The 12,573-nt window shown below is 34.8% G+C and overlaps 1 protein-coding gene across 4 annotated transcripts in view; it reads right to left on the reverse strand.

Moving 5' to 3' along the window:
* LOC150107959 (prominin-1-A-like) overlaps positions 1-12,573 on the reverse strand; it is a 566,181-nt gene that overhangs the window by 154,656 nt on the left and 398,952 nt on the right. For all 4 annotated transcript variants that reach the window (XM_090390573.1, XM_090390570.1, XM_090390571.1 and 1 more), the window contains one exon: positions 8,837-8,900. In XM_090390573.1, coding sequence (XP_090246699.1) covers positions 8,837-8,900 — 64 coding nt within the window. The remainder of the gene's footprint in view (positions 1-8,836; positions 8,901-12,573) is intronic.

Below are 12,573 nucleotides of genomic sequence, written 5' to 3' on the forward strand. Positions count from 1 at the left end.
GGATATTCCCCTTCAAATCACTCCAAATATTATTAATATCCAAATAAACAGCAGTGTACGTGCAAAGCTCTGTGGCCCAACTATTGGTCACCTGTCTTCCCTTTAATGCAATTCTACTATATACTACTCTTGGACGTGTTTTTCAGCACACTTATCCTTATCACCAGCTTCATGTTCATCCCCATTCACTCCAACTCAGGGCCATACTTACACTTTTCCTGAGACAGGTGGGGCCCTTAAATTAGCCCTAATTTTTGGGGCTTCCAGCTAGAGCCTCATATGCCTGTGCATAAGTAGGGCCCTGCCAACTTATGCAACAGAGCTCCATGTGGTATTCCTGTTAAATGCCTTTACAAAGACCAGCAATATCATGGTATAGCCATTCCATTCATTAATCAAAGCAGTCACTTTTTTGGAGAAAGTGCACAAATAAATTACTAAGACAAGACCTCACATGCAGAAAGTGTGCTGTCTCTCTTAATAGAGTATTACATTTCTATACATCCTTCCTGAATTCTGACCTTATCAGCTTTTTTCAATCCCTTAAATACCAATCCTGAGATACAAGCTGGTTTATTATTTGAAACAGTTGTTTTAGAGCCTCATTTGTGTAATGGGACTATCATGCCCTCTTTCCACTGTATCTGACAATGTTCTGCTTATTGAAGGTCTGAAGTGGCTTGAAAAAGTTCCATGTTTATATATATAAAAATAAAATCAATAAAATAGAAAAAAAAAATCCTTAGCCTGCCCAAAGGCTAAGCATTAACACAAATGCACTATAGGTTTTCAAATAAAACTGGTGAGAGCCACATAAAAATTAAACAGCCTAGTTAAGGACAATTACTTGCATTTTCCCAATCATACAAACACACACATGGACCAATCTCATTCAATCCCATGGATGTATTCACACTGAGATTTCTTAACATCCTAAACACATCCAGTTCATCTATCTATATTCTAAAATCAGTTAATGCATTATTTTTACCTGGTTAATCATACTTGCAAAGTGATCATGAAGTGATTCAATTATTTTCTATGCTTTGTCACCTCTCTACCATCAACTTTTGAAAAAACTCAGGGGTGGGGATTGAACTCCAGTCTCCCAAATGACAAGCACAGATACAACCGAAATACTATTAAGGAATACAATTTTCAGTTAATTTAAAGTTCAACAGTTCATAATAATAACCACATTTGAAAACAGTAGAAGAATTTCCCTTCAGGTAAGAAATTTATTCAAGCATACTTCAGATGGAGGACTAAGAAAAGCACAAGAGAGAAGGTGAAGAACAAGCAAAAAGTTTAGAAAAACATAAGTTATCAAGTTATCAGGATCAGATATTTTACTTTAAAACAAACAGTCAAGAAATCATTAAATCCTTGACAAATATCATTAATTTGGGTTCTGTGCCATGGTATCAGTTGTTAGATGAGAAAGATATCGACGGTGCATGGGAAGTGTTTAAAAAATACTTAAATGATGCGATATCATAATAAGTTTAGTTTAATCCTTTATCCAAGTGTGAGCAAACAAAGTTTGTGCCTGAAAGTATCTTCAGGACTGGGGTAAGGTAATGCAACACCAGGCAATTCGTTGCAAAGGTGGAGAAAGCTCTCATCACTCCTATCTCAGTATCTCCCATATGCAAAGCACATTTCCTTGCGGATATGTGTAATGCTATTCATTAAGGCAAGGGCCACTACCCATACCGGTTTCAACCTTTATTGAGGTCTCGTCAGTGGGAGCCAGGCCCAGTAGTGGAGATACAAAGGCAGAAGCAATGAGAGGTCATCCTAACCTATAAGAGTTGCCAAAGGTGTGCAACCTTATTATTAAATTACTCCAGATTCAGAGAAATATGTTGAGAGTTTATTTTTCACTTGGTTAGACCATAATAATAAAAAAAAAAAAAAAAAAAAAAAAAAATCAGCTAATGCCTTTTTATTCCCGTATATACGGGAGTAGGCGAGGCCATTTAGCCCTATCTAACTTTTGGAGACTGAGTGGGCAGTTCAATCTCCACTGGTACCCAATCAGAGACAGATGGCCCAAGGCTATCACTAATAAAGCGGTACGCAGTGAAGAGAGATGGCTCAAATGTGCCGCCATCTCATGGTCTCTAACCCTAACACAATATATTTAATGTCTGAAATAATGTGGGTTCTACGGTCGATTTTCTTGAGTTTACAGGACGAAAAATCCGAGTTTCCGGGAGGAAAAACCTGCTTGCCCGTGCCAGAGATCGACTAACTCGGGAACCGGTCGAAAAAAGGCTTAGAAAATTTTCCTCTAGTCGCCGACTAGACTCGAAACCAAGACTTCCTTCGTGCGGCCTAGCGCGGTGGTGTGCAAACGCCACATCCACTGAGCTACACAGGCTCTATGATATATATAGACCATAATAAGTTTAGTTTAATCCTTTATCCAAATGTGAGCAAACAAAGTTTGCACCTGAAAGTATCTTCAGGACTGGAGTAAGGTAGTGCAACACCAGGCAACTCATTGCAAAGGTGGAGAAAGATCTCATCACTCCTATCTCAGTATCTCCCATAATCTTTATCTCCATACATCTTTCTCTGAATCCGGAGTAATTTAATAATAAGGTTGCACACCCTTTGGCAACTCTTATAGGTTAGGATGACCTCTCATTGCTTCTGCCTTTGTATCTCCACTACTAGGCCTGGCTCTCACTGACGAGACCTCAATAAAGGTCGAAACCGGTATGGGTAGTGGTCCTTGCCTTAATGCATAGCATTACACATAACCGCAAGGAGATGTGCTTTGCATTATGGGAGATACTGAGATAGGAGTGATGAGATCTTTCTCCACCTTTGCAACGAGTTGCCTCGTGCTGCACTACCTTACCCCAGTCCTGAAGATACTTTCAGGCACAAACTTTGTTTACTCACACTTGGATAAAGGATTAAACTAAATTTATTATAGTCTAACCAAGTGAAAAATAAACTCTGATGCGATATCAGAATGTGTCCCTAGAGTTTGAAGAATAAATAGACTAGATGTGAAATGGATGTATAATCTAATTAAGCAAAAGATTCATAAGAAAAAGATGATGTGGAAGGAATATCATGTGCATAAGGATGATGTCAGTTATAATAATTATAAGCAGCAGGCCAAAAGAGTCACAAGTGTTGTATGGAAAGTTAAGTCAACATATGAAAAGAAACTGGCTCCACAAGTTAAAGACAACCCAAATGAATTCTATCATTATGCTGCAAGTAAAAGAAATAATGAAATTGAAAGAATAACTCTACTGAATGCAAATGCCATTTGGGTGACTGATGAGTGATTGTTCAACTAATGAGCAGTCATTTTGCTAAAAGCTATCAACATAGTATATGCAACATTAAACTCACTGCTAGCTCTTCACCATATGAGGAAACTCATATAGATAAGGAGAAAGTACTAGAACTGTTGCACAAACTGAATAAAAATTCTGAAACAGGAACAGATGAGATATCATCATGGATGCTAAAAGATTGTTCAGTTGAACTGGCTATTCCCTTGACCAGGCTATATAATTTTAGTCTCAGAACAGGGGAGATTCCACAGGAATGGAAAGAATGTATGGAAATCCCATTTCCTGGTTTCTGTGGTGATTCTGATATAGTGGAAAGTGCAAAGGAAAGTGTTAAAAATGATATCAGGATTGTAGAATACAGATTGAGAATTTCTAAGCTGCAGACTAGCAAACAGGAGAAAGTGGGGTGATATGCTTGAGACTTACAGACTTCTGAAAGGGTTATACAAAATTATGAAGGGGGTTATACAATACAGCTCCTAGGAGTTAAGTTCACATTATGGGTAAATATCAAGAATAGTGATCAGAGCTTGCTCCACCTTTTATATGAGTTGCCGCAGCTTGCACTACCTTTAAGGGTCAGGTGCTGCACTATCCAGGTATTTGCTTATGCTTGGAATCGCCGAACTTTATATAGTTTCTATATTCGGCATGAAACTCTGAATTTCTTATTCAGCTAAGAAACAATATGGGATATAATATCCCTTAACTTAAATAAGGTTATACAGAATTTCAGTAGATGGAATTTTTCATTTTATGGAAGGTGGGGAAAGGACATTAAGGCATCCATGGAAGTTGAGAATGAATGCTGTCAAGAAGGTGGTAGTGTGTGTGTGTGTGGGGGGGGGGGGGGCTAGATTTTTCTCTAATAGACTAGTGCATGATTGGAATGGATTGCTGTTGGATGTTGTGTGTGCAAGTTAGTGTGAATGAACTCAAGAACCGGTATGACAGCTGGTGCAAATAGTATGACCTCCCTTGTTGAGTTCCTGAATCCCCGGAGGTCTCTCTTAATAATAATAAATTCCTGATAGGAAGTAATAGCAAACTTAATTATTTCTTACGATAATAAGATCTGCTATGTTCCTGTTATCAGGAATTTATGATTTTAGAAAGATGAAAAATGTGTACTTTGTTGAACTAGAGTTAAAAAATCACTCATTACAGCTGACACTCACTATGTTGTTGTGGTTATAGCCTTTCGGCTGTTTGGGCGCAGCTATAAATATATACCACCATCTAGGGAAATGACTATGAGCAAGGTGGTTTCCCATTGCCTTCCTTTCCATACTACTATATCCTATGACTGTACCCTGTGTGTTCATGGGGCCGGTTTGCAGAATGAAAAACCCCAGATAAACTGGTGGAAAAAACTCTGTCCATGCCAAAGACTGGCTAACTTGGCTATGACTGAGGAAGATATCCTTAAGCTCCTCATGTTGTCGACGGGAATTGAACCAAGGACAATCCTTCCCCAGGCATATGGTTACGAAGCGCAAAGCCACTAGGCTAACCGCGTGGCTTTTACTCATTTTAACTGTAACAAACTACAAAAAATTCCCGACCAAAGTTCCATTGTAACAATGATATGCTGAAGAATATTCACTAAGCTAACTATCCACCATAACAAACATTTGCTTGATCTCTACAAGTTCTCTAATCTAAATAAATACAGGTGTGGTAAACTTCACAAGATTTTGGAAACATTTCTTAGGCCTTCTGCCCAATTGCACCCAAAAAGGGCTCCTCCTATATGACTAGTCTAACTTCTCCACTAATTGTATTGAGCGTGTGTTATTAGAATTTTAATATTGTATCACTGTCGAAATTTCTGACAGATGCAAAATATAGGAAACATTTAAACTTGTGTGTTTAATTCTTTTTCTGTGATGTATTCATTCCATTAAACCTAACTTTTAATTTAATCCAGCAAGCCTAAACAGGTGTGGTAAACTTCACAAGATTTTGGAAACATTTCTTAGGCCTCCTGCCCAATTGCACCCAAAAAGGGCTCCTCCTATATGACTAGTCTAACTTCTCCACTAATTGTATTGAGCGTGTGTTATTAGAATTTTAATATTGTATCACTGTCGAAATTTCTGACAGATGCAAAATATAGGAAACATTTAAACTTGTGTGTTTAATTCTTTTTCTGTGATGTATTCATTCCATTAAACCTAACTTTTAATTTAATCCAGCAAGCCTAAACAGGTGTGGTAAACTTCACAAGATTTTGGAAACATTTCTTAGGCCTCCTGCCCAATTGCACCCAAAAAGGGCTCCTCCTATATGACTAGTCTAACTTCTCCACTAATTGTATTGAGCGTGTGTTATTAGAATTTTAATATTGTATCACTGTTGAAATTTCTGACAGATGCAAAATATAGGAAACATTTAAACTTGTGTTTAATTCTTTTTCTGTGATGTATTCATTCCCATTAAACCTAACTTTTAATTTAATCCAGCAAGCCTAAACACTCATTTATTCAATTTTAATACAGTATTCCATTTCAACTCTTTATGCAAAAATTTAAAAAAAAAAGGTAAAACATAGGTTTTACTATTTACAAAATATAGGTCACCTTTAACTATTTAAGCACAATTTTTAGTGAAGATCGCAAATTAAATATGAAAATAAACAGAAAAATCAAAGCTGGTATAGTGGTGGTGGGTATGAGTCAAATGAATAAATTATGTGAAATAATTTATTGAGAGCAGAGAACACACACAGCCAAGCAATGTGTTCAAATCAATTTTAACTTATGAATAGAAATAAAGCAGTTGATCAAAGACTGAAACTCACATATATGAGTTCTGAGAAAAATTGGAAGAGTGAACTGATGACATCAGTGGCAGAACTATATTAAAAGTGAGGATGATAAGAAGGAACCCAAACATTATTAAGCATTCAGGAATGTTTGAGTAGAACTAAATTCAGGTAGTAAGGTCACTTAAATAGAAGAGGGAAAACATTAGTATTAACAAGTAGTATATGAAATATGTATTTCATATACTACTATCATGATATCAGTACACCTCTTTGAGAGAATCTGATAATGACAGTAGCCCATTTTATTAAAATGTTTAATATACTTAATGAAATACTTCTTCAAATCAATGTAGGCCACTCTAACTTCAAAAATTCTTTGCACAACTGTCTGTGCAACATTGCAGCAGCATGTTTAAACATCTTTTAAATGAATGGTAATTTTTAACCTATAGTCTAACTGAAGTTTAAAGTTAACATCTCAAAAACTGTTGAGACACCAGAATAAGCCTATATGAGCATAAAGTAAAACATTTAACATAGTGCAGAAATCCTCAAATTCAAAAAAATTAATGTTAATTATTTATTCTAAATAATGATCATGCATCCTTAAAACAATAGCGTGGATGCATATATACTCCTCACAGTACCCAGCAGCACTATTAGTAGTGATTTCTGCAAGCCAAAACATGTGCAACCTTGTGTTGGAAAAGGAATCATCATCGCAACCAAAATCTTATGAAAGTTATATCAATTAAAGGTACCTGTGGCATGATTATAAATAACACGATAACCACAGTAATTAACTTTAATGAAATGAAAGTACAGATATTTCATACTGAAAATAACAGTACATCGTCAGTGTGTAGAAACAAGCAATCAAAGGAACTGGATTACAAAGCACATAGAGCAGTCGGTGGTTTACCAATTAAAAATAGAATTTTGAAGAAGTATCATCTCATTCTCACATATTTTCTGATGAACAAAATTTCTCATCTGTTGCCATCTACAAAAGACAAACTGGCACCTCTATCACTAGCTGGCATTTACCAGATAATGTGTGCATGTAATCTAACATACTATGGACAAACAGGCCGTTCTGTAGAAAAAAGAATTAAAGAACATTAATATTATATCGAATACATGAAACCTCAAAAGTCTGGTACAATATAGTACTGACACTAAACACAATATCCAGTGGGATAAAGCTCATCTTCTCCATAGATACAGGTTTAAATACGAACGCCTTTTCAAAGAAAGTTGCAAAGCCCTTTTACATCAGCCAAATCTGAACGATTGTCTCTCTCTCGCTCAAAAGTTTGGGAGATTCTTATCTTATGTAACCATCAAAGGTTGGTCGATTGGTAGAGCCTCTGCTACTAATGGCTCAGAAAAAAGTTAAGCAAGTTTGAGTGCAGTTGTAATCAAGTTCCTTTGATTGCTTGTTTCTAAAATTTGTTTCTAGCCCTAACTCCCTTTTTGACAGCATTCATTCTCAACTTCCATGGATGCTCTCACATCCTCCCCCACCCCTCCATAAAATGAAAAATTCTATCTATCGAAATTCTGTATAACCCTTTCAAAAGTCTGTAAGTCTAAAACATATCATCCCCTCTTTCTCCTGTTTGCTAGTGTCTGCAGCCTACAATTTTTCAATCTGTCTTCATAATCTGTATTCCACAATCCTGATATCATTTTTGCACACACTCCACTATATCAGAATCATCCAGAAAACTGGACCTGTGCACAATGCAAATGAGTTACTATCAATGTCTTGTAAAGAGGGAAAATGACTTCCTTATCTTTACATGTCAAGGTTTGTTTCAACATTGCCATTATTTTCTGAGTTATATTTATAATTTCTGTTATGACTCTTGAACTTCAACTTTGTGTCTACTAAAACTCCAAGATACCTAGCCTGATCTTCTGGCATAATCTCCCCTCCCCCAATATGATATGGCATTGGATATCTAATAACACCGAAATGCTTAACTTTACATTTACTAACATTGAACTGACTGCCATTCTTACATGTCCACAATTCCAGCCTGTACAAAATATTCTGCAAATCCTACATATCAGCTGCATTCCTGATTAAGCTTACCTATTTTTGCATCATCAGCAAATAGACATATGTCACATGTCAAATCATTCCCAATGTCATTAATGTACAGATTGAATGACAATGGACCATATCTGTGCTTCACCACTAGTTACCTTACATCTTGCAGACCCACATCCCCCATATACAACTTTTTGATATCTGTCAGTCAGCCATCCTCTTAATTAATTTAAAGAAACTAAAATAAAAATCCAGTCAAGATATAAACAGGTATGATAAACTGTCCTAAACAGGCTGGTATGGAAAGATTCAGAATTTAGAGTAAATGCAGACATTCTATAAACTATGTAAAAATAACACAAGGATTCAATATTTTCATAATTTTACAGTCAACTCTCACCAGAAAGAATATCATTATATCAAACTTGGTATCAATACTATTTTAAAGGAAGCTCACTATAGCAACTCTTCAAATCTAATGAATTATTCCTCTGGTTCCTATTATATATGTTTCTTTTACAAAATAAAGAGTTGACTGTATAATATTGCAAATTCCATTCTGCAAAACAAAATGTAAATTTTGTTTTGTAAACCTTCAAATTTCATTATGGAAGGTTATCAGTATCTCATAAATTCTATTTCTTTTTTTAATGTGCATTTTATCAGCATATACTTGCTTACCAGGCACTGTTCTGTTCACTGTACTTTGGATTGTATCACTAAGTTGGTCAAATGCATCTTTACCCTAAAAGATCATAAATAGAAAACATCAACATTATTATTGTTATTATAAATCAAATTCTGAATAATATATAATAATATATATACACATTCTGCATGATTACTTCAATTATAATTGTTTCACATTATAAGTTTGTCAATTACAATTGTCCATCCTAAATTTACTGGTTAAAATTAAAGATAGAATAGCTAAGACTATGAAGTGGAACACCAAGAATAAAAAATAATAATAATAAAAAATAAAATTAAAAAATTCATTTATTGGACTTGCTAATATTTTGCTGATTTTCTACCCAGAATCTTCTGAGCATGAATTACAACTGTGAGAAGCAGCAGCACTCAATTAGATAATTGCAGAAACAATTCAATTGTAACTTAAAAAGAACTAATGTCCTAATAATGCACCCTTATGGACTGGATAACATGAAGTTAATTTGAAAAAGTCAGGCTATATTTGATCTCAAAATGACCATCTCAAATTAATGCAGCCATACTTTAGGTTTGGAGGAGTACTTACTGCCAATGCTGATACTAAAAATATAATCTCTGACCTATAGCGACTCCTATGTTGCACAGATCTTTTCTTTCATTTAATCCTGTATGAAGGAATATTGAGAGCATGGTGTGCCAGTCCCAGCTTACATTATTGATAATCATAGATTTAATTTCTGTGTTCAAGGAAGATGTTAAATGATTCTCCAGTCTGTCCAAAGTAAAAAAGCCCACATGTAAGGGAAGGTATTTATGTAACAAATCACATCACTAGGCATCCTCAAAACACTTATGCACAGAGCCATGGCCATTTGTTCAAATGACATAGTCCTCTAAAATTGGGCTCAGATACCTTTGCAACTCTTTAATAGCCAATGAATACAAGCCTTATAAAACAGATAAAAAACTGGTTTCATGGAGATGAGAAAATGGTGGAGAGGATTCAAAGGTGAGCAACCAAGATGGTGAGTGATCTTTGAAATGTTCTGTGAGGGTATGTGGACTGCAGAAGTTGGTTGATAGGTATGATTGTCTGCAAAAAAGAGGGGATATGAAAGAAACTTTTAAGTTACTTAACATGTTTGAGCTGGTCATGTGTCTGCTGTGTAAAATCCACGGTTGAAACTAGCTTTAGCATATATATGCTGTTCCCATGTTGAGTGGTTGCATTTTCATAAAGCTTATACAACATGTTAGTTGCAACTTTTTCGTTTGAATTTTATTTGTAAAATTTTATTTGTGAAGTATCTGGATGATTCAAATATCTCAAATGTAATTCAAACTGATTTCAAGTTTTATATATGTGATCATAGGCTTTTACTCAGTTGTTGTGATACATTTTAAAAGATAGATTTAATGACTTAAAAAACCGAGATAACTTATAAAGATTTTAATGAGAATAATACAACTAGTTTCGGCTTATAACAGCCTTCCTCAGGTATTCATAAAGGAAAAGAATAGTAATAAACATTGAAGTATCTAAAACAACTGGAAATTACAGTTAAAATTGCCACACATAATTGATGCATAAAAAACATATTTTTTCAAGTTGTTCTAACAGGTGTGCCATTGTTTATTGCAAGTGTGCATGCAGGCTCACGTGAACGCCAATACTGAATAACTGCAGCATGGCTATCTGGGATGTTATAACTCAAATTGTTGTTTAAGTGGACAGGGTTCAGCAGGATTTCCCTTGATTCTACAATTTTTCTCTCAAATTCATCATCACAGCGAAAAATATTTTCTGATCTATCCCAGCAAAACGGAGTGGCTCTGTTGATCATCATTAGGATTATTTGAAAAAAGAACATGACTGGATAACGCAGTTGCATGAGATCTTTTGTAAGAGATGTCTCTCTTATGCTCTTCTATACGTTGTTCAATAGATTTGTTAGTTTGTCCAAAATAAGGGATAGTGCAATCGCACCATAATTTATATACACCTGGATATTTTAGGTTGTGATGAGTAGGCTTTGGATGGATGATTAGAGAATGGATTTTAGGAAGTGTGGTGAAGAACATCCTGATATTATATTTTTTAAGGACTTTAGCTATTTTAGAGACTGTGCTAATGTATGGAATGGAGATGCTACCTTTAAAATTAATAGTTTCTGTTGTGCACTGCCTAGGAGGATCCAGAAGAAATTTCGTGCTCGTTTTTTCAGAGTATTCATTTTGTTTAAAGATAAGAGTGAGGTGATTTATTTCTTTTTGTAGTTCATCTGGTTCATTCAAGAGAGCGCATGCTCTGCGTCCTAAGGTAGATATAGTTCCAAGTTTTTGTGGTGGAAAATGATGAGAAAGATTATGCAGATATCTATTGGTATGAGTAGGTTTTCTGTATATAGAGATTTTTAATCTTTCAGAGCATCGTGTAAGCATGACATCCAGGAAAGGTAAGGAATTATTATTTTCTATATCGGCAGTAAATTTTATATTAGGATGATGGATGTTTAGATGATGAAGAAAATCTATGAGAGATGTGTGCTCGTGATTCCAAATAATAAAAATATCATCAGCATATCGTTTCCTAACTTTTGGTTTAAATGAGAAAGAAGATATGGCTTCCGTTTCAAAATCTTCAAAGAAGATGTTAGCTAGAACTGGGGACAAAGGATTGCCCATTGCCAGGCCTTGTTTTTGTTGGTAAACGGAATTTCGATATCTGAAGTAACCAGAATGAATGCAATGTTTTAATAAAGTAAACATTTTTTTGGATAATTTGTCCTTTAGTAATGTAAGTACCTCGTCCGTAGGAACGTTAGTAAATAAAGATATAATGTCAAAACTTGACAGAATGTCATTTTCATTGATGGGAATATCTTTTATATGTGAAACAAAATCTGTGGTGTTTTTGATGAAAGATGAAGATTTATTGGAGAAACACTTGAGATACTTTGCTAGATATTTTGAAAATTTATACGTAGATGAGTCAATTCCTTCTACAATTGGGCGAAGAGGGATGTTTTCTTTATGTATTTTGGGAACTCCATAGATGCGTGGGATAAGAGGATGTAGGGAGCGTAAAGAGAGGTGAACATTATGAGGAAGTTCACTCGTAGTCTTTAACAAGTTGTTTGTACGGTTTTGTAATTCTCTTGTAGGATCTTCCTGAAGAATTGAATATGTCGAATTATCTTCAAGTAATTGAAGCATTTTGTTGTGGTAATCTTCAGAGTTGAGGATGACCGTGGAATTGCCTTTATCCGCAGGTAAAATAATAATGTTACTGTTCTGTTTTAGACAACATTCAATTGTTATTTTTAGAGGTACCTGTGGCATAGTATAATTATTAAAGAACACGTAAGTCCACATTAATAACTTTTAATTAATAAATATTTGGAGGATCACCTATTAAAATACATTGTTGTCGCGAGCTAGGAAATGAAAGAAATTAATAAATAATTAATATTTAGATAATTGTTTTTTTTAATGATTACATAAAATCTCTCTCTCAAAGATCTGGGAGACTTTTATTTTATGTAATCATTAAAAAAACCAATTATCTTAAATATTAATTATTTATTAATTTCTTTCATTTCCTAGCTCGCGACAACAATGTCTTTTAATAGGTGATCCACTGAATGTTCGTTACTTGTATTCCATTCCTATCTGTTTGTAACACAGAAGATGTACTATTAGTTTTAGTATGAAATATCTGTACCTTTAATTTAAATAGAAATGTC

This window comes from Typopeltis vanoorti, chromosome 3 (assembly GCF_054136105.1).
Source record: "Typopeltis vanoorti isolate ZY-2024b chromosome 3, IOZ_Tvanoo_1.0, whole genome shotgun sequence".
Taxonomy (NCBI): domain Eukaryota; kingdom Metazoa; phylum Arthropoda; class Arachnida; order Uropygi; family Thelyphonidae; genus Typopeltis; species Typopeltis vanoorti.